This window comes from Tamandua tetradactyla, chromosome 6 (genome assembly GCF_023851605.1).
Source record: "Tamandua tetradactyla isolate mTamTet1 chromosome 6, mTamTet1.pri, whole genome shotgun sequence".
Lineage (NCBI taxonomy): Eukaryota > Metazoa > Chordata > Mammalia > Pilosa > Myrmecophagidae > Tamandua > Tamandua tetradactyla.
Window position 1 is genome coordinate 24,190,573 of NC_135332.1, and position 21,523 is coordinate 24,212,095.

Here is a 21,523-nt window from a genome sequence, read left to right on the forward strand (position 1 = left end):
CTCTGTCAGGATTGGGTCATGGCTCCCTGTCTACCTGCCAGGGAGACAAGGGATCTCAATGTTAGTGGTAAAGGCAAGCATAAGTGCTACTGGTCCTGTCTTCACTTTCCCAGTGTTGCATTACTACTAACCAGCCATGGGTTACTGGACCTTCGGGGTGAGTCAGGCCTCGGTCTGCTGCCCGCATCACTGGTTGATTAATAGAAAAGCAGCATTCACCTAGTGCAGGCTGCCTTTCCCAGAATCCTGGCTGAAGGCAGAGGTGACTAAGACATATTAGTCATCCCTCAAGGTCTCCCAACAAATGTACACCCCATCTTCACAACCTTTCCTGGAAGTCAACTTCTGGCCCTGTGCTCACTGCCTAGCCTGGTTTAAGACCCTTATCTGTTGATGGAGTCCATCTGCTTATTCCCTTGACCTCTGGCTTTAAGATATCCTCCCACTTTTCCACCACTCAGTCTTTAGCTTTCTCTGGGCACAGCAGAGAAAGTACTTGGGAACTAGTTCCTGTACACACCTTATCTCCTTTCACAAAATGAACTTCTGCAAAGAAGATGGAAAGGAAAAGGGAAGATTATCATGCAAGCACAGGGAGGGGGGCCTAGAGGAGAACTCTGGCAGATTATCTCCCCCTTAAAAAAAAGCAACCAGAATCATAAAGTATCGGCTCAAAAGCATGCGGGAGAGAAAGAAAGGAATCAGTGTTGGAGTGGTTGGAATGGGAGGAGCCAAGCTGCCCAGAATGTATCCTGTGAAGGCTGCGAGGAGCAGATAAGGGCAGCCTTACAGGCAGACAGCACAGGGCACAGAGAGAAGGGCAGGATGAGGGGAACCTGCAGATCCACCCAAAGAAATCAGAATTGGGCTTGCTAACCAGGAAGTGTGGGAACTTGCTTCTCAACGGCTGTAAAATGGCTGAGCCAGAGACCTCCTTCACTGTACGTTAGTAACACTTAGCTCCACAAGCCCTCAAACAGCCTGTAAATTTGCCTATAACAAGAAGAAAATTAAAGAAATGCATCTGGGCAAATGGAAAATTAAGGAGAACTGGAGACAGCGCCCGTGGAGAGCAGGGATTGGGAAGGTGCATAGGAAACTGATACTGAAACAAGTCTGGGTGATCAGAAAAATGTAGGAAAAGATTTGAGGGGTTGGAAGGAATCCAGAAGTGAACTCTCCCCCACATTATCTGGAGAGCAAGAACTAGTCTCAGGGACCAGGAGTGATAAAGCAGCTTAACAGGTATCTTAGGGCAGTGTTCTCAAACTGTGGTCCCCTGACTGTGGCAAAAGCATCACCTGGGAAACTGCAAATTCTCTGGCCTCATCCCAGATCTACTGACTCAGAAACTCTGGGTATGGGCAATCCCCCCAACCTGTGATTCTGATGAACACTCAAGTTTGAGAACCACTGGCTTAGTGAAGGGGCTACTAATTGATATAAAAACGTTACCTATGTGGTCTATTCTTCTGGCCTCCAGGAGAGGTGAATCTTGAGACTTTTAAAGAAAAATAAGGTTTGTGGGCTGATACGTGGTTCTTATCTACAAGGTTGCAGCAGCTGGCTTCAGTTTACTCCAAAATGACCCTTTAAGCAAATACAAAGCAAAGGGCAAGATTAAATATATTAGCAACCTAGGAGCAGAAGGGCTAGACTGCTTTAAAAAAATCAGCTAGAGTTTTAGGAGCTTTTATTAAAATTTAAATGCTGGTGAAACCGCAGCTGCAGCCTTTGACTCCAGCATAGAGATATGCAAATGTGGCTTTCAAAAGAAAGGCAATTTCAGACAGCCCTGGGGGTAACAAGAACAAATAAAACAAATGATTTTGTAATTTATCTTTATTGACTGATGGCGTGCAAGGCACAGACAGCCCAAACCCAGGGAGAGTAAGCCAACAGCAGAGTGGGGAGAGGAGAAGCCATCCTGGAGGGAGAAAGGGAAGTAGGCAGGTCCATAGACTAGTAACAGGAAAGACCCAAAGGAGGGTAAAACCAAAGGAGGCAGATGGGCAGAGAAGATGGCTACCTTAAAAGAGAAGGAAATGTTTCTGAAAACTTACCACTGCTTTAATATATAAAAAAGGAGACAGGAAACCCAGCATTGGGTTCTGTGGACCATCTGAACTTGCCAGCTCTCAGGGGCAACAGCAATAATAATTATTAACAGCTATCATCTGTCACACTCCTACTAAGAGCCCCTCACTATTTACCATATACAAATGAGGAAAATGAAGCTCTGAGAGGTCAAGCAACTTTGTCCAAGATCACACAACAAAAAGAAATGGCAGAGCCACTTTCAAACAGATTTCTGTGAGATTAAGGCCGATTCTCTATTCAGTGCATTATGTGGGAACCAGTCCTGAGAGGCAGTGGATAACAATAAGGTTAATGACTGAGGGATGACTACCTGTGTGTGTGCGCGTGTGTGTGTATGACAGTATGCATGTGTGAACGCACACATGCTCAAGCACTAAGATTGTGGAAGGGAGAAAGATCCATTTCTGGCCTTCAATTCACAATTCAATAGTTGAGGCTAGAAAGTCAAAGAAAACCCTTGCAGAACTGCAGTTTTGAAGCCTTTTGTGGGTTGCATGGTGAGTCAGACTTTGCCTGATGTCCGGGGACCTCTCGGGGAGGGACCTCAAATTGGGCCTTGGGGCTCACATAGGATTTGACCAGGTGAAAAGGAAGCAGGAGATTCCAGAAAGCCCATATGGGAACCCCCAACTGACAGAATTGAGGAAAGAGACATCTGGCCCAGAAAGAGAGAAAAGATGTGAGAGTCATCTAAGGATACATTTCTCTGACCCTCTCCTCCCACCTGTTCTCAGACCTTTCCCCAAAAGCCCAAGCCCAACTTCTCCAATGCCTAGTCTGCTGCTCCATTTTAAGCACCTTGACCTCCAAATATGAAGATCCACAGATTTTGCTCACACTGTATCTTCTGTTGGACAAGTCCTACTCTGCCATCTTTGCAGGCCCCCATCCTGCCCACCTCACCTCCTCCACAGAGCTTTCCCCAGGGCTTCTGGGCCAGAATCTCTCCTGTCTCAGCATATCCCAGAAGTTTTGCTTTATTTATGACATTCTTCCATTGATTATAAGTTATTCGTGTACATATTCTATCTTCTCTATGTGACTAGTCCTAGGGGCAGAATTAGTATTAATTTATCTTTGTAATAACCCAGGTCTGTGCCTGACAGTTACCTTGTTAGGCACCCAGTGAGTTTTTGCAGATTGAGTTGAGAGATGAATGAATGGACTCACTGAATGGAGATGAAAAGCTTATCCAACAGCTGGCCCACCCTTGAGAACTCTGACCTCTGGAAAATCCAGTGTTCCCAGTCATATTCTACCACTGGGATTGCTAATTCCCTTCAGTCCCTCACATCCATTTTTCTAGGACCTTGATTTCATTCAAAAGCAATTTGATGGATCTACATGTCCAAGAATCACTCTCTTCTAAACCCACAGCAAAGGATTTTCTCCCTGATTCTCATTTGCCTACCAAGATGCATACCCCTCTGGGATGACTCCGACCCTCCCAGACAGAGATCATCAGTTTCCACGTGTCTTCCAGTGAGGCCTCCTCCAGGCCAGACACTCAAGATGGACAGAAAGACTGCTGCCACCATCACAGGGGAAATAATTATGATATTCATGATAATCCCTTTGCAAGTTCAAGGTACTGGCCTGATCATTATCTCTTTCCTCATTTATTCACTGGGAGGTGGCTAAGGTAGAGATTGCTATCCATACTTTACAGATAATAAAACTGAAGTCCAAGGCCTTGTCGAAGTCACCTAGTGAGTTAGTGGCAGACCTAGAACTAAGCAGCCCAGAAGTTTCTATTTATTAGACCCTAGACAGAAATGCCCTCTTTTTCTTTTCGGCCTTGGAAAGAAAGAATTTGCACTCCAGTTGAGCAGGGGTAGGAGAAGGGAAGGTAAGAAAATCTGTGATCCCACAAAGTTTTTTTTCTCTGCAATGTTGTAGCAGTTGGCACTGGCTAATTCCAGAAGGCTTGTTTGTGTTTTATTCTGTTTTGTTTAAGCATTGCCACAGTCATAAATTAAGGACTGGAGAGAAGGCGAGTCTGAAGGTAACACAGATATATAAGGTAAGCAGATGCTTGACATCTCCTTTTGAAAATCACATAAAACCAAATGGTAGTATATATGAGCAAGAATAGCTCATGTTATAATTTATGAGCTATTAGGCTATAGGACTCAAAGAGCTGCTACCAAGTAAGTAGAAAATTTTCTTTTGGCAAAGAGAGATTTTGTTACTGGGGCTTGGTGAAGAGAGGTCTCTCCTAGAGGAAAAGGACTCGTGGGCTGTCTCAGGGCCCTTTGTAGCTCCCAAGGTGAGAAGCCTGCTGATGGAATCATCTCCAAGCCCGCAGAGGCTCTGAAAGCCATGGAAACAAAGATCTGTACTGGATCCTCCTTCAGTTTCTAACCATGTGTCAGAGAAATTGAGAAGAAAATCCCTATAGGAATTCAAGAGGTAAATTCCTAAAGATGTGGCCCCAGAGAGAACAGAGCTTTTGCTGGGGTGGAGGTGGGGAGTAATGATCCCTCTCACCATGTATTCTTTGAAGATTCACAAAAATGTACTGCAAGCCCAAAACTTCCCTCCCAGTTTCATGCTAAAGTTTGGGGCTTGTCCTCTCCACACCAGGCCAGCGCTCAATGATTCTCAGCCTTTGCCTGAACACCCGCCTTGTTAGTCCCTGACTCTTTGCTGAGGCCTCAGCTGCCTAGGGCTGTATGGTGTAGGACTGGACAGAGGGACATAAAACCTAGGACTGGAGAGAGGGACATAAAACCTGAGCCTCAGTGGGACCACTCTGGGAGTGGAGAAAGGAGCAGGGCCGGTCTCCAAGGCTGTGAAGGCAGGCTCTTTGCTGGGTGTGGCAATGAGAGACAATGGGAGGAAGTCAGTCTGGGTCCCCCCTACCTCCCTCTTTCTCCTCCAGGACCAGATGGGAACTGGGACTAGGAGAAAGGCCCAACTGGGACAGCGCAGGGCCTGGGCAGAGAGAGGCACTGTGAATACAAGAAGGCTGTAGCCGCCGGCTCATTTGCATCATAAGTGATTGGTTTTCCCTGCTCGTCCCTTATTAGGACACAATGGACAGTTGTTTGCTGGTGCAGCAGATCCATTTACTAAGGGAGAGAGGAGACAGAGCAGGGGTGAGTGATGGGTGATAGTGCTGAGGGGACAGCCCACCTTCCCTGCCTTCCTCCCCGAGGCCACTGGGACTCTTTGTGTTTCACGCAATGAGAAGGAACCTGAGAGAGCAAACCAACCTCCTTATTTTACAGATGAGGAGACTGAGGTGCTGAAAAGGGGTGAGACTTGCTAGGAGCAAACCATGTGTTCATGGCATAACTGGGGGACTTCTAGGAACCTAGAGGGCAGATTCTGGACCCCCACTCCTACGCTTCTGTTTCAGGCCTTCTTTCCCACTGCTCTCTCTCCTGGGTCTATCTAATATCCCCTTTCTCTGCCCCCATCCCTCTCTGTACCTTTTCCTTTGGGTTCCCAGGCAGCCAGGATAGCGACTACGCTTCTAATTAACCCCTGCCCTAAAAGGGGTGGGTCTGGCAGGAGAGGCAGTAATTTAGAAACGGTTTTGGAACATTTGGGGGATAGATGGGGAGGGACCTAAATATGTGTGGAGCCCTTTTATAAACCAGGCACAAAGACAGACACGCATGGCACCCCTTATCCCTTTTCATCCTTTCTACCTTGCAAGTAATTCCTAGAGACAAGGAGACTGAGGCACGGAGAGGTTGGGTGACTTGCACAGGCGCTCCCAGCTGACAAATGGTAGGTGGCTGACTCCAAACCTCCATCCTCCGACCTCATACCCTGCCACAGCGGCAAACACAGGCTCAGGGGGCCCGTGGATTCTGGACCCAAGGGAGACACAGCCCCTCCGAAGGAAGCCCCTGCTTTGTTGCTGTTCCCTACACAGTGACTACCTCTCCCCAGACCTCTCCCCTCCCCTTTCTCCCAATCCCTTCTGTTTGGTGGGGAAATCTCACCAAAGGCAGCGCTCAAGAGAGAGAAACCTGATGGAAACCCAGACAGTGGGTGTCTCCCTCCTGCTGAACCCCTCTCCTGGCTCCCTGTGTGCCCCTCCCTTTGCGGGTCAAGCCTGCCAGTGTCTGTGCCTGTTTCATTGTGCTCTGGGGGAAGGGGAGAGTCGAGGGTGAGTGGGTGTCTGTGTGTGTGAACATAAGGCCTCTGGGTTCATTCTGACACTGAATGAAAAACTCACCAATTATTCGCCCAATCTCATTAATATGCAGACAGACATCTGTTATTTAGGAGTCAACAGCAGAGGCATTTTCTTGGGCGGGGGAGGGAGGGCACTTATGTACATGTCTCTTTTGTGTCTTCAACTTCTGGGGGTAGCTGCTTGGGAACACCCCATGCTTCAGGACCTGGAGCCTCCCCTCTCTGACCCTGAGCCCCAGCCTTGAGGAGAGGGAGTAGAGGGTTGACTAGGGACCTGGGAACCCAGCTGGAAGGAGGGAGGACGAAGAGGGGCTGCACAATATAGAAAAAAAAAATCCTTTGTTGGCAGAAAGGGAAGGAGGGCGCTCACTCAGATGAGCTGAATGCCTTTCTTGGGGAAGAGAGGGTGGAGCAGGAGGAGAGAGCTGTCCCAGTATTGCCTGCCAGGGTTAAGCCAGCCTTGGGGGAATCTCAGGGAGGTGGCCCCTTTCCTTACCCCCTGCACAGGACCTGCACAGAGAACTCAGCTAAGTCTGAGTGTATCCGGGGTGGGGTCACTATGCCAACATGGGTTCCTTACCCAGAGACTTCAGAAAAAACAATGGGGGTTCAGCCCCTTGGATAGGTGTAGGAACCAGGCACAGCAGCCTCCCCATTCCTGTCTTCTGGACTTCCTCCTGCCTTTGAATTGCAGTACAAAATGCCCCCTCTAAGAAGTCTTCCCTGATTCCCTTCAGCCCAGCTTAGGAGCACTCAAGCTTGTATGTTTAGTGATAAAAAATAAAGGTTCCAGGGTGGGCCACGGTGGCTCAGCAGGCAGAGTTCTCGCCTGCCATGCCGGAGACCCGGGTTCGATTCCCGGTGCCTGCCCAAGCTAAAAACAAAAAATAAAAAAAATCAATAAAGGTTCCCATCATCTCTTCCCCTTTCAAAGGGTTAAATGTTTCTACCTTCAGGGAAATAGATGAGATGATTGGCCTCCTTTTCCAGGTATGAAAAGTGAGGTTCAGACAGGTGCAGGGTCTCAGCAAAGACTCCCTAGGGAGGATGCAGCAGAGCTGGGAACCCAGGCCCTTGGACGTCTGTGTCCAAATCTTGAGCTTCCGGAACTGGAGCATCCTCTCTGTCAGCTGAAGCATTTCAGGAGTTAGAGTCCCATGCGGGCCCCATCCTCCTCCCTCCTGGGTAGGCTGATTGTCGAAGTTAAGAAACACTGACAACATCACAGAGTGATTAGTTGTTTATTTCATTAAATGATTAACGAGACTACATTGTTTCCCAAGCAGGTGTCTAATTTGGGGTGGGGGGGAAACAGCTGCAGAAGGGAAGCTGGGTTTGATTCCTGCATCTGGGGTGGGGGTGGGAAGGGTAAGGTCCTCCTCCCTTCAGCCTGCAGGGGCCTTTGAGGATCAAAGAACAGCCCTCTTCTCTCCTCCCATTCATTGGGCCCTCAACCCAGAGGCATGCCCCCTCCCTCTGAAATAAAATGTCTGGCAGAAGGGACCAAAATCCATTCCTGGTGGTGTTATAAATGTATTAAACTTTGTGGATTCCTCCAGCTGATTTATTTTCCTAATTATGTTTGCTTTAGGCGGATATTGAAATGCTTTTGCATTCCCTGAGTGCAAACAGCAAGACAGAGAGGTTGGGAGAAGAGAAGGGACACAAATACCCTGCATTTTGGTGGCTGCAGTACCCAGGTCTAAAGTGAATAAGCCATACAGCCAGGAATGCCTAGTCAATAGTGTCAGCAGTTCCCTGTGGGGGAAAGAATCAGCCCTGAGACCAAATGGGGACCCACCTAGTTGGGCCTGGGAGCTGTACCTCCACCTCTCTCCAGCACCTTAGGCCCGGGGTCAGGGTCCTTGGGGAGGGTCTCAGCATCAGTCCCTAACCAGGTCTCAGTTTGATGGGGTGCTGTGCAGGACTGGTTTAAGGCCCAGTGCCCTTGAAGCTGTCCCAGAATCCTTGGGGAGAATGGCTGAGAGATGAGGACAGCAGTCCAGTAGAAGGGTGGGGGAGGGGCATCTGCTGAGCCAGCGAATGGGTAGGAAGTGCCTTTCCTCTCAAAATTGGGGCCTAGCATAGGGAGAGGAGAAGCTATTTTAAATGACACATTTCAGAGCCAAGTCTCCCAGCCCCCAATCCCACATCTAGCTAACTGTCCCATCTAAAACACAAAATCTGACCCCTTCATTCTCTGCTTGAAATTCCTGGTAGTTCCTCACATCTGCAGAACAAAATCTCTGTTCCTTTGTGGGCCCTGCAGGAGCCTCAGTGAACATTTCCACCCTTGTCTCTTGCTCTCCCTGCCACAGGAGCCCCAAACATGCTGTGCTCTTTCTCATCTCCACGTGTTTGTACATGCTGAACTCTCTGCCTGGAGTGGCCTTCCTGCTCCTCTGCCTGTCAAACTCCTCTTCAATCTTCAGAACCTGGCTCAGAAGACTGCCCTCCCAAGCTGTCAGGAGCTCCTACTGCACCTGGTACAAACATCCTTCCATCAAGGCACCACCACACCTGGGGTACCTGTCTTCCCTGCCACGCTGGCCTCCAAAAGTGCAGAGACTGGTCCTTCCTCTCAGTCTCCCAATCAGTTTCTGGCACACAGTGGGTCTTTAGTATATATTTGCTGAATGAATGAGGAGGAATGGGCTGCAATTGAGGATGGGATCCCAGCGGAAGAGAAGGTAAGGTCTGTGTTCTCTCTGAGAGTATGTCTGGAAGAACTGCCTGGGGCTGGGGGGAGGGAAAGTCCAGAGAAGGTTCCTGGGGGAGAACGTCACTGAAAAGAGGCCAGGGGGATGAGAGCCAGGGAGGGAATACAGGACAATCTGAAATCAGACTCCCGAGAAAACAGACCGGCACTGTCCTTCCTGACAACAAGTGCTCCAGCCATCCCCTTCACCAGCCTTCCTTCTCTAGGAGGTGGTGGGGGGGGGGTGACCCTAAACTCACAGCTGATGCTCCTCCCAAAATCGTCAAGGAGTTCAGGAGGGAAAGAGGGAGAGAGACTCTTCCCCAGTCTTGAGCAGACCCCAGGATCAAACTGCTGTTCCCAGGGGAAACTTCACCCTGCACAGAGTCAGCTTCTGTGATCGAAAGGTCCTTGATGCCCTCCCTACCCCCACAACCCCCAGCCACCAGCAGGCTCCAAGTCAGGGTTGAATGGGGAGAAAGGGGCCTGGACCACTTCAGCAGGCCCCTCCCACACTGGCACAGAGCCCCAGCTGAGCTGAGTAAGGCTGAGCAATTGCACATCAGTCCACTCTAAAACCCCTGATGGCCTGAGCATTGTCTGGCTCATTAACTGGGATGATCCTTCCCAGGATACCTCATTCCCCCATCCCCCACCTCTGGCTCCTAAAAGGACACTTCTGATCCAAACCATGGCTGTTTCCTCTGTAACATCTGTGGGCAAGGACAAGAAAGTTCTTCCTGAGTTCTAACTTTCCCTCTTGCTGCTAGAGATAGGTTTAAAAATAAAAACAACAAAATTAAAGCCACAGCCTTTTTCCATGGACATGGGCTTTATTTGGGGATGTTGGGGGAAGGGAGGGAGGGAGCTAGGGCCGGTGGGTAGATGGGGATGGGTTTCTCCTGGCTTTTTAATTGAGTGCATGTTGTCTGGGGGTCAGTAAGAACAGCTGTAGAAGTGAGAGGAAAGGAAGAGGGAAGGTCACAGAATGGACACTTTCTTTAGGGAAGGAAGCCAGGACCCGGATATGGGGACTGGGGGGTGGAGAGGGAGGAAAAGCACCCTTCATAGACAGACTCAACCAAGGCCACCACTTGATGCCAGCTTCCCCATCCCCACCTGCCCCATCACTGCTCATGACCCAGATGCCTGCCCCTTAGTTCCTTCAGCTTCCTGGAGAGAGGAGGGAGGATGAGGATGTAGGAATGGAGACGCTCTTTTGCCCTCCAGGTTCCTGCCCAGGAGAACTGTCCACTTTGACTGCTCTGACCTCCCAGCCAGGGTCAGGAGGGCAGGAAGCCCAAGTGCAGGCAGGGGAACCAGCCTTCCTTCTCTTTGGGGTGCCCCTCACCACTCCTCTTCACACTCTGCCCCACCCCAGTCCCTCACATGAGGTTGCAGCTCTTAGCTCGATCCTTGTGTATCTCTCCCTCATTCCCCCGGTCGGGCCGTCCAGACAGTTGAGTGGATCGCTGCAGTCCCCGGCGTGAGTCAGTACGGCGCAGCTGCCGGTGGCCGCGGCCAAGGGAGGCCACTGTGGCCACATGGAAGACATCCCTGACGCTGCGCTCAGAGGACCGGGAAGAGCACTCGACATAGGACACAGCCCCCACCTGCTTGGCCAGCACACTGCCCTGGAAGGGAAGGGCATGGGAGAAAGTTAGGGGGTTTAGCCTGCAGCTCAGCAAAGGGCATGGAGGCTAGGGGCTGGGATTGAAGATCAGGGCTGAAGGGCTCAGGTCAGAGGTCAGAGGCAGGGCAAAGGATGAACCAGGTAAGGTGTTGTCAAATCAGATATCGAGAAAGGCAGAGATAGAAAGCCACAGGCTGGAAATAGGTCAGAGGTCAAACATCGCACCTGCTCATGTGTAACAGGGATAAGCCTCTGCTTGGACAGCTCCCTCAGCGTGGCCAGGTCCGTACGCATGTCCAATTTACAGCCAACCAGCACAACCTTGGCATTGGGGCAAAACTCCTGAGTCTCCCCTTGCCACTATTTGAGGAAGAAAATAGAGTTATGGAGGGGTAGTGGGGGACACTAAGGGAACCTTTGCTCCATGCCAGGAGGACACCCTTTCTCACAGCATGCAGAAACCATGCACTCCTGTGAGGAAAGAGGTGGGAATGGTGGGCTGGGGCTTGAAAGCAGGATGAGGTGAGGAAGAAGGGGAAGGAGGAAAGGACTGGGGTGGAGCTATAGATCTGGAGGCCTTGCTTCCCCCCCCAAGTGGCCAGGCTCTACTATCCTGGAACCTTCCCATTCTCACCCCTTTTTCCCAAACTCTTCCCTGGGAACAGACAAAACCCTCCATCCCCTCCCCCGCCTGGGAACTGGGACTGCCCTGACTTCTGTCCATTCACTCATGGATGGCTTTTCTCATGGAAATAGGGGCCTGGTGAAGAGGCCCTGGACGTAGGGATTTCCTGAGCTCTGGGATCTGCATTCCCACCCCCTTTATCTGGGGCCCCCACACCCAAGGAGATGGGGAGAGTGGGAGAAGGAATCCCCTGTGTCCTTCCCGCCCTCTCCTACATGCTGTATCCAGCTCTGGGGACTGGTTTCCAGCTGATGGCCAGGCCCCAGCCTTCACTCTCTTCCTCTGGTCCCCGTTGTGCCAAGACCATGGTGCCCAGTTCCCCTGAGTCTAGCTGCCCTGCTCCCCCAGGCTCCCACCTTCTTGAGAACACTGTCCAGTGTTTCTGGCCGGCTAATGTCGAAGCAGATGAGCACAGCATCCGAGTCAGGATAGGCCAGAGGCCGGACATTATCATAGTAAGAGGAACCTGCGGGGAAGACAGCAAGGCGGGGTGGGGGACAGACCAGGGTCCTGAGGGGGTGGGAGGCTTGGAAGGGAACAGGTGACCTTAGGAATGAATCCAGGTCAAGGGATGCTGGAAGCAGAGAATATAGAATAGCAATCATTAACACCCATAATAGAGTCTGTGCTTCTTCCAGGCGGAGGAACCACAGAGGTGAGCAAGCAGAGGGGGAGGTTAGATAGCTAGAAGAACTTCCTAACTGTCACTGACAGGAAACAACTCTGCTTCCCAAAGGGTTTCTCTAAAAGTTGTAATTCTTAATCTTTTCTGAGTCTTGGACTCCTTTGAGAAGCTCATGAAATCTATTCATATTCTCACAAAACTTTGCCTGTGCTTTCTGGGCTTTGACGGACATCTTTAAAAGCCCTCCAGCCCCCTCCCCTTTTTTGTTATTGTTTAAACAAACTAAAACAGAACAATAACAACAACAAAAGAAAACATCTGCCCCCTTTGTTGGGGGAAGGGCAGGGAAGGAGTTCTCCCATCCTTTTGGGATTTGTTCTCAGATTCCTCTAGTTTAATCTGTTTTCCCACCTTCCATCACTTCCCCTGAAAGAAATTCTAAATGTCTTTCCTAACCCAGACCCATTCCCTAAGAAATATGTTGCAAAATAAAAACCATTCCTTCCCAACTTTCCCAGATAGGGAGAACCCAGTGGTGGGCTCAGATATTGGACTTTCTACTTCCAAGACAAAGGTCTTTCTGTGTATCTCACCAAGCTCTGCCTTAGTTTCCCTAGCTTTAAGCACAAAATGGATTCTCCTTCCTCCTGGAATTGAATGAATGGGCTGGACTGAACTGGAGTCTAAGGGTCCATCCAGGGGAGGGGTCATAGTGGGGGCGCTGGATGTCAGGGTGACCCCAAGGGACGTGGCTACCTGAAGTGTCCCACATGTTGAGCTCAATGCGGCGCTTGTCAATCTCAAAGCTCGCGGTGTAGTTCTCAAACACAGTGGGGACATAACTCTGCAGACACAGATGGGTCAAGATGAGCTTCCCAGTCCCCACCCCAGACAAATGCCCTTCCCACTCCCGCAATCCGTCCGGCCCATTCCCCGGACACAAGTTGATCTGGGATTGGGCAAAGGGGACATCCTGGGAGCTACTGCCTCCGCGGAATCTCTGCCAGTCTCCCTGACCCCCTCCCGATCCCTTCGGCCGCAGTTCTTCCCTTCCCGGATACCCAGGACCCCCGATATACCTCCAACGCCCCTTCCGGGATTCTCCAGTTCTCTCAATCTCCCATCCGTCTCACCTTCCTTCCCAATTCCTTCCACCCCAATCCTCTGCAGTCCTTCCAAAGCCCCAACACCTCCCCCAGTCTTCTGAGTCCCTCTCCTTCGTCCCTGGTTACCCTGGCACCCGTCTCTGTCCATCCCCTGGGCCCCTGTCATCCGCCTCCGCACATTCAGCGCCCCCCTCCCGAGCGGCGGGTCCCTCACCCCTGGGTAGGCGTCCTTGGCGAACACCTGCAGCAGCGCCGTCTTGCCGCACTCCGCGTCCCCCACCACCACGATCTTGCAGCGGCCGCTCTGCCCCTCCATGGTTCGGGCTACGAGACCGACCCCCGCGCCGCACCCCTCCCGGGCCCCGCTGCCGCCTCCCCCGCCGCTGCAGCTGCAGCCGCTCGGGCCGCGGACACCGGCATCTCGCGGGCCCGCGCGGAGCCCCCTCCCGGGGCCGCGGGCCCCCCTCCGCCCCGCCCCCAGCCCGGCAGCCGCGCCCCCGGCCCCGCCCCCGGCCCCGCGCAGTCGAGGGGCGGGGCCCAGAGGAGCTGGGCGGGGCCTGGGGGAACCCAGGCGCGGAAGTTGGTTTCAGGCGCGTTGGTGTGATCCAACCGACACTCGGATCCTGCCAGTTTGGGAAGGGCTTATTTGATTTATTTGACTCCCCTGGGGATGGGGGCGGGGCTGAGTTCGGACGAAGTTCTGAGGGGTAAAGTGGGGGCGGCATAAGCGCAACGCTCGAGCCTTTTGCGTGTCCACGCGTGCATGCCGATGTGCCAGTGCGGACACGCGCGGGGACAGTCATCCACTTCCTGAACACGAGGCGGCGCGAGATGGCAGGGGGAGGGAGTCTTTTAGGTTCTGTCTCCCTCCTCCATCTCCATGTCCGGACAAGGGTTCTTGGAGAAAGCCGGGTGTCGGACTCCAACACACGCACCAGGACAATGATGACATCATAGCTTTTGGTCTCTATGGCAACAGGCTGCCTGATCTAAGTTTGTGGTGACTTAACGGCGGCTCTGCACTGGCTGGGAAGCACGGACTGAGTTCCTCCAGCCAAGGACTGAGATGGAAAGTTTTGGAGGAGTTGCGTCCTCTGGCGGATGCTTTGGGGAGCTGGAGATGGGGAGGAAAAAGAGAAAGGTAGCCTGAATGACAGTCCAGCAGGAGCCAGAACCAAACCACCAAAAGTGATTTCAGGCTTGCTCCAGAGTCTAACAATCAAATCACCGTTTTGCATTTGCAGGACATCTTTAACCTTTTAAAAGCTCTTCCTTGCCCTTAATTGCGTTTTATTCTTGTTGTAAAAAAAAAAAAAAACCTGAGAAGATAATTAGCACAAGCAACATCCTCACCATTTTAGAGGAGTGAAAATTAAGGTACAAAAGGCTCGGTCTCCATGTTCCTGTTTGCCTCTGAAAGATCACACTGAACGTAGTCTGACCCCTACTCCTGGGTCACACATGGGTAGAGTCAGCGCCTAAGGCACAAGCTGGTTGGCTCCGGTTCAATCACGGCTGGCTCCCTAAATCTGAGTTAGCTCAATCTCGGGCTTTTGCTCCACGTGCCCCTTAAAATATTCTTAAATTTGCATAATATTTATTATGAATAAATAAATTAAATCGAGGCCTGCATAATTCCCAAGAATGCCCTAATTCCCTTCTGCTCTTCATCTCCACTTTTCGTGCTCGCACTGGGCGAGCCACGGTGGTCCTGGCCCTTTAAGTCGGCGGGCAAGGCCCCGCCCCCGGGCCAGCGCCCCGCCCCGCCCGCTAGCCCGCCGCCGCGGCTCTTCCTGACGCGCGCCCCGCCCTCCCCAGCTGTGCACTCTAGGTCCAGCTGTGCGCGCACGTCGGGAGTCCGAGCCATGTCCGCCGAGAAAGAGGCAGCCGATGCGGCCACTGTGGGGGCAGCGGCTGAGGCAGGGGCCGGGGAAGATGCCTCTTCGCAGGCCCCGAAAACCAAGGCATCTGGAGACCCCCAGCCGCCCGCGGCCTCCGAGGGGGCCGCCGCCGCCTCGCTGCCGCCGCTCCGTTGCCTAGTTCTCACTGGCTTCGGTGGATACGACAAGGTGAAACTGCAGAGCCGGCCGGCCGCGCCCCCGACCCCCGGCCCGGGCCAGCTGACGCTACGCGTACGAGCCTGTGGGCTCAACTTCGCCGACCTCATGGCCCGGCAGGGGCTGTATGACCCTCTGCCGCCGCTGCCCCTCACTCCGGGCATGGAGGGCGCGGGCGTAGTGACCGCCGTGGGTGAGGGCGTCAGCGACCGCAAGGTGAGCGGGCCGGCGCGGAGCAGGGCAGGACTGAGCAGGCCGTGGGGCAGGTGGGCACGAGTGGGCGGGCGGCGGGGGTGTGGCAGGGCGAGGTAAATTGGCACAGACCGGGGTGGACGGATATGGCAGGCGTGGAAAAGGGCTCGGTGTTCTGAGGCTCTTGGAGAAGAGGAATTTTCTTGAGGTGGGGATGGAGATATCGCCCCCTCCCAACCATTTTTTAGCTGCGGCCGCCGCCCAGAAGCAATAGGGGGAGGGAAACAATAAGGCGCTCCTGCGCATGCGCACATTGAACTCCCCCCACCACCACCACCACCCCTGTCCGGGGCAGTAAAACCCCACCTGTACCTCTATCCGCAAACACACTCTGGTAATCGTGATCTGTAACCCCGAGTGACGGTTCGTACCCCTTTTCCCCGAGGGAGCTGAAGGAGCTATGCAGTCGGGGTTGGGCGGGGGCGCAGTGGCCGTGCCAGAACCCTGGTCACATGCAGCCCCGTGGTCTGTGGGGGTGTGAGGCTGCCCCTCCCGGGCAGGGCCAAAGAGACGAAACACGCCCATCATCACGGAGAGTGAGCTCTACCCCCTATCCCCCCAGCCTCCCTGCCCCCCATCCTGGTAACCGGCCTTTCACTGCCTGTCTGTCCTTGGCTTGGGAAGGCGGGATTAGGTCTCCGGATCTTTGTTTTGCGCTCTCTGTCTCGCGTGACTGCAGTATCTCCTCGCGTGACTCAGCCAGCGGGCCACGACCCAGTCGCTACTCTTGGGAGGGTCCGGGCAGAACCCGCCTGTGCTTTCCTCGTGGAGGACCCCTGCCTCAGAAATCCCAACTGTGCCCTTTTGGACTGGGGGCGGGGAGGAGTGGCTACGTGAGCAGGTTGGCCCAGCTCTGCCGGTCTGTTTCTTGTTTTCATTTATCATTAACCTTGGCCACAACCGCGGACACCTGAGAGTTCCAAGTGACCAACTTTTTGAGAGACCTGGGATGAAGCCACTGGATGTCAGTTTTTAGACGTTCCTTTTCAAGTCAGGCCCCTGTAAGAAGAGGCCCCTCAAATGCAGCCTTTCTCTTGCCAGGCTTGCCAACCCCAGGAACCAGAGCTGGATTTCTTGTATTTCTTGTCCATGCAAACAGCTCCTCCTTAAAGGGCTTCTCCCAGGATTCAGCTCTGGTCCCACCCTCTTCACTTACTTCTATATAACTCTTGGGAAGGTATGGAGAGGAATTTGGAGGGGGTGGGGTGCCAGTGGATTGTAGTTCATATTACTGTTGAAAGCCACCCACCTAACCTCCTCTACTGATGCTTTCCGGCAGGGAAATTCAGGATATCCTGTCCAGGGCAAGAATCTGATGTAAGAGGCTGTATTCTGTGGTGAGGGACTTCGCTCCCTCCCTTCTTTCCTCCTGATGTTTGGGCTGGGATGAGACATGGCCCTGCCCTGTGTTGGGCTTCGGTGAGACCTGTTCTGGGCCAAATCTGGGACTGGCCATGACCCTGACTGATCACTGTCCCCTTCCCAGCTCTCCTGTATTGTTTCTGAGTCTGCCACTCCTGAGTCCTAGAGCTGAGGGGCTCCATTCCTCAGGCCAGGACTTATAGGGAAAGATTCCAGCTTGTTCCTCAGTCGTCCTCTTCCATGGACTGTAGGGGCTTGAGCATATGAAAAAGGATATGTATGGGAGTTCCATCCACCTTTCTCTTGAATCCTAAGTCTCACTAATGTACAGAATTCCCTTCATTCCAGGCAGGGGCCAAAACAGATCTGGGTTATACTGGAACAGCACACAGATCTCCCTTTCCATTGAGATTCCTTTCCAGTGAGACCTCTCTTTCCTGCACTCCCCTTGAGCCCCATTGCTAAGCTAGAGGGAAAGGTTCTGTTATCTTTGCCTTCTTCCCCTGATGCAGGTAGCTGAGAGTAGGGGGAAAAGCCTTTCCCTGGTGGGTAGGACTGGGAGGCTCTCCTGTCCACTCTGCCATCTCTGGGTGAAGGTGTTTCTTGGCCCCCAATGCTGGTTCAAAATTGAGCCCTCTTGAAGTGACACACCCAGCCCTGCACCCACTGAGACCTTTACCTGAGCTGTGGTTGTGGCCCTCTTCCTTCAGTTGTTGGTCTGTGTCCTGCTATTGTCATTATTACTAGCTAAAGTTACTGAGCATTTATTTTGTGCCCAATATTGTACTAAACCCATTAAGTGACTTTTCCATTGAATCCTCCTAAATTCCCTAATTTCAGATGAGAAAATTGGAGCACAGAAAGGTCGAATAATTTTAATTTGCCTAAGGTGACACTGCTAGTAAATGGTGGAACGCATTTTGAATTGAAACAGTTTGATCTCTTCAACATTACTTCACGCTGCCCTAACTGTAAGCGTCTCGTGTTCAGGCATCTTGCACAATAGCAAAGTGTAAGACCTGTGAAATGGAGATAAGGATAGGATCTATCTCAAAGAGTTAGCGTAAAGATTAAATGAACATTTACATATAAAGCACTCAGAATAGGACCTGGCCCTTCTAAGTTATTTTGTTGTTGATGTTATTACTATTATTATTATTATTACTGCCCTAACAACTACTACTACTGCTTCTTATTATTTCATTGGCCAAGAGGGCCTTATACCTAGTGGGGGGTCAGTGAACCCCTGTGGGTGAGTGAATGAGTGACTGAATTATGCTCTTCTTTCATTTCTCAAGGAAGGGGACCGGGTGATGACATTGAACCGGTCAGGGATGTGGCAGGAGGAGGTGACTGTTCCTGCAGCTCACACGTTCCTGATGCCTGAGGCCATGACCTTTGAGGAAGCTGCTGCCTTGCTGGTCAATTACATCACAGCCTACATGGTTCTGTTTGACTTTGGCAACCTACGGCCTGGTCATAGCGTCTTGGTACACATGGCTGCAGGTGACATGCCCCCCCCCCCTTATCCTCTCCCCTCACCCCACCTAGATTCCCTTCCAGTCCCCTTCCCTGCAGCCTGTCTGGATTGTCGTCATGGCAACACCAGGCTGCTTTGGCCTGTGGTGTTCAGAGGCCTCTGCAGTACTGTTGCCGTGGTAACATTCAGGCACCAGGTCCAGCCTAGTGTGCTATCCATGGCAACGTGCCGTCGCCCAGCACCCCCTCCTCTCCACGCACCCTCCTCCCAATTCTCACTCATGGAAATTGGAAATGGGGTGAGGGGAGAGAACCATAAATGAGACTAAACCAGGTGATGGTTATGGGCTGGGCCCTTGAGAGGCTAGAATGGAGAGAGTAGCCATCTGACCTCAAATCTCTCTGCCTATGGGTATCTCACTGCAGGGGGCGTGGGTTTGGCAGCCGTGCAGCTGTGCCGCACAGTGGAGAATGTGACGGTATTTGGAACAGCCTCCGCCAGCAAGCATGAAGTACTGAAGGAGAATGGGGTCACACACCCTATAGACTACCACACCACTGACTACGTGGATGAGATCAAGAAGATCTCCCCCAAAGGTGGGGGACATGGCATGGCCTGGGGGAGTAGGATGGAATGGAAAGGGAAGGGTTCTCCAAAGCTGCAGGTGCTAATGGTGTGCCCGGGTCCTTTACTCTATGGCAGGAGTGGACATTGTCATGGACCCCCTAGGCGGGTCAGATACAACCAAGGGCTACAACCTCCTCAAACCCATGGGCAAAGTTGTCACCTATGGTGAGTTAATGGGGATGGGGGAAGGGTGTTAGGGAAAGGAGGGTGGGTCTAAAAGGTGGGGCACAGGGGCCTGGGGCTTTTGCATGGGAGAAGGACCAGAGACCTGAGGGCACTGTGGAGACAGCCAGCATTGGAATGGCCCCTGTAGCCTGGCATTCAGATTGCTGCTTCCTGGGGGCCAGCTAGTGTCATTCTCTTTCACATTTTTTCATATGAGTCAGTAAATTCTCAGTATTATCTCTCTGCTCCTCTTTGGAGTTTATTCTGTAGGCAAAATCAGTCTGCCTACCTTCTATCCTGCTCCTGTGGGCTTCTTGGGCAAGCTGCATTTTCATTTAAAAACCGATTTCCCACAAAAAATAAACAAGTAAAGATCAGAGCGATGTGTCTGGCCCCTGGGTTCACAGGCTGTCTCCTTGCTCTCAGGAATGGCCAACCTGCTGACGGGCCCCAAGCGGAACCTGATGGCCCTGGCCCGCACGTGGTGGAATCAGTTCAGTGTGACGGCTCTGCAGCTGCTGCAGGCCAATCGGGCTGTGTGTGGCTTCCACCTGGGCTACCTGGAGGGTGAGGTGGCGCTGGTCAGTAGTGTGGTGACCCGCCTCCTGGCTCTGTACAACCAGGGCCGCATCAAACCCCACATTGACTCGGTCTGGCCCTTCGAGAAGGTGAGTGTGATGGCTTTCAGGGAGGGCCCGGGTAGGACGGCGTTGAGTCTAGGGTTCCAGGGGGGTAGGATTCCTGGGGAAGAGGGCTAACTCTTTTGGACTGGCTTTTGTTGGATGGGGGTTAGATGGCTTTGGGAGCAGAGTCGTCTCTGTTTTTCACCCCTCCAGGTGGCTGATGCTATGAAGCAGATGCAGGAGAAGAAGAATGTGGGCAAGGTCCTCCTGGTGCCTCGGCCAGAGAAGGACAACTAGGGTGAAGGGCTTGGGAACCCTTGGACCCAGGAAGGGAGAAGCTGGGAAGCTGCATTCTGTTGACCACCAGAACCACACCTTTCATTCTCTGTTGTAGTGCTCTGCTCTCTCTCCCCTACCCCGAAGGTCTCTGTGGTAATGACCTCCCCGCTGCCCTGATCTTTCAACTTTGGTCAGCGATGCCCCCTCCCCCTTCCTGGCCTTTCAGGAGGTTGGGAAGTGACTACTTGGATGTCTGGCCCTGCCAAGGGGACAGGGAGGGTCAGAAGGAGGCCGGCTGCTTCCTGCCCCCACCCTTTCCCTGGGTTGCTGTGCTGCTTTTGTGCCAAGTTTAGCCAATCCGTCCCCATCTTGTTCTGTGTGCTTCCGCCTCTGCCTCGTCTCCCCTCCCGCCCCTGCCCATCACCTCCCCAAAGAATTGAAATGTCAGCTCAGGATATGGGGGCCCATCTGTGTGAGTCCAGCACGTGCCCATCACTCCCTAGAGTCCCTTCAGCCCGGACTGACCAGCACCCACCTCTGAACTCTCTGAATTCTGTTGCATGGCCTCTTCCTCTGTTCTCAACTTCTTAAGCACAACTGGGCTTTTTCCACCTCCAGATTTTCTGTCATTCTTAACCAAGCTTGCCTCTTACAACAAGGGTGGGAATCATACCCCCTCCTCTAGGTCACCACTCAGGAGGGAAACAGAGCCTCCGCTCTCCCTCCTTCACTGAGTACTCTGGATCTGTTCTCAGTGCCTTAGCAACGGAAAACCTGTGCTTGTATGTATGTGTGTGGGGGGGTGTCCCTGTCCCCGCCTCCTTCTCACCCGTGTTCTCCCCAGTGCCTTCCTTGTTCTGGTGGAGCTGGGGTTTCACTCCTCCCCAGTCCCACAACACTGCCAAAAATTTGTGTACGTGCCAGTGGGTGGTGGGCCAGCCACTAGCCTCCCGGGGCTGGGGCAAAATCAGTCACCTTTATTGTGTGGTCTGTGCTGTGTCCTGTTGCTGGGGTTGTTGTTTCCCTATCAGTGGTTGAGGAGGAAGAGGCGGGGAAGCTTTCTCAGCCTTGCAGATACATGTGGCATTTACCAGCCAGAGAGCTGAGAGGTGATGTTGTCTGTTTCTTGTTCTGGGACCAAAGTGAAAAATCAAAGCACATTCCCTTTGCAATCAAGGGAGGCCCCACTGCCTTCTCAGAGCAGGGAGGCAACTTTTTAAACTCAGCCCCAAACTTTGTTTACATGGGTGGGAGAGATGGAACAGGGGAGTGACTGGGGTAGACCCAGGTCTGGAGCCCAAGGGGGAACTTCCTGGGGTAGGGATGTAACTCCCTCTGCTCTCTGAGCCAAGATTAGGGAGGTTATTGCTGCAGCAATTGCTAATGGGGGACCGGGGAGGGGGCAGAGTGTGGGCTTCAGCCTCTTCATTGACTAAATGAGGCCTGAACATGTGAAGTGCGATTTCTGCTTTTGTGTATCCCACCCCATTACCGCGGCTGCCTTTGTGTTTGTGTCAATAAAAAGCCAAAACCCTGGGTCTTGGATGTTGCCTCTTTGGGTAGAGGGAAGATGTGTTTGTGGAAGGCCAGTGCCAATAGCAGAAGGCCAGGGCATCTTGCCCCAACCCCCAAATCTCCTTTCCATGCCCAAGTCGTTTCCTTTCATGAAATGAAAT

At 52.5% G+C, this 21,523-nt stretch overlaps 2 protein-coding genes and 1 long non-coding RNA gene across 3 annotated transcripts; 1 reads left to right on the plus strand and 2 right to left on the minus strand.

Annotated features, from left to right (window-relative positions):
- Positions 1-5,064: 5,064 nt before the first annotated feature.
- LOC143687353 (uncharacterized) lies at positions 5,065-6,138 on the minus strand. The gene is made up of 3 exons (XR_013177509.1): positions 6,060-6,138; positions 5,760-5,883; positions 5,065-5,174 (listed from the first exon to the last, which is right to left on the minus strand). It is a non-coding gene; the product is annotated as an uncharacterized LOC143687353 (long non-coding RNA).
- A 3,625-nt stretch (positions 6,139-9,763) lies between these two features.
- On the minus strand, positions 9,764-13,391 carry RND2 (Rho family GTPase 2). Its single transcript, XM_077164272.1, has 5 exons — positions 13,217-13,391; positions 12,653-12,740; positions 11,628-11,737; positions 10,812-10,946; positions 9,764-10,587 (listed from the first exon to the last, which is right to left on the minus strand). The coding sequence occupies exons 1-5, from the start codon at positions 13,316-13,318 to the stop codon at positions 10,339-10,341; spliced, it is 684 nt and encodes a 227-aa protein (XP_077020387.1). The 5' UTR covers positions 13,319-13,391; the 3' UTR covers positions 9,764-10,338.
- A 1,393-nt stretch (positions 13,392-14,784) lies between these two features.
- On the plus strand, positions 14,785-21,385 carry VAT1 (vesicle amine transport 1). The gene is made up of 6 exons (XM_077164273.1): positions 14,785-15,275; positions 17,972-18,179; positions 18,579-18,749; positions 18,856-18,945; positions 19,372-19,613; positions 19,782-21,385. The coding sequence occupies exons 1-6, from the start codon at positions 14,868-14,870 to the stop codon at positions 19,863-19,865; spliced, it is 1,203 nt and encodes a 400-aa protein (XP_077020388.1). The 5' UTR covers positions 14,785-14,867; the 3' UTR covers positions 19,866-21,385.
- Positions 21,386-21,523: the final 138 nt, after the last annotated feature.

What these genes read in the sequence shown, in the direction of transcription:
- RND2 (XM_077164272.1), bottom strand. Translation starts at nt 13,318, where the DNA reads ATGGAGGGGCAGAGCGGCCGCTGCAAGATCGTGGTGGTGGGGGACGCG. An exon ending in CCAAGGACGCCTACCCAGGG is followed by an intron (nt 12,741 to 13,216) that starts GTGAGGGACCCG and finishes CTGTGTCTGCAG; the next exon opens with AGTTATGTCCCCACTGTGTT. An exon ending in TCCCTGTTACACATGAGCAG is followed by an intron (nt 10,588 to 10,811) that starts GTGCGATGTTTG and finishes CTTCCCTTCCAG; the next exon opens with GGCAGTGTGCTGGCCAAGCA.
- VAT1 (XM_077164273.1), top strand. Translation starts at nt 14,868, where the DNA reads ATGTCCGCCGAGAAAGAGGCAGCCGATGCGGCCACTGTGGGGGCAGCG. An exon ending in AGGGCGTCAGCGACCGCAAG is followed by an intron (nt 15,276 to 17,971) that starts GTGAGCGGGCCG and finishes TCATTTCTCAAG; the next exon opens with GAAGGGGACCGGGTGATGAC. An exon ending in GGGCAAAGTTGTCACCTATG is followed by an intron (nt 18,946 to 19,371) that starts GTGAGTTAATGG and finishes CCTTGCTCTCAG; the next exon opens with GAATGGCCAACCTGCTGACG.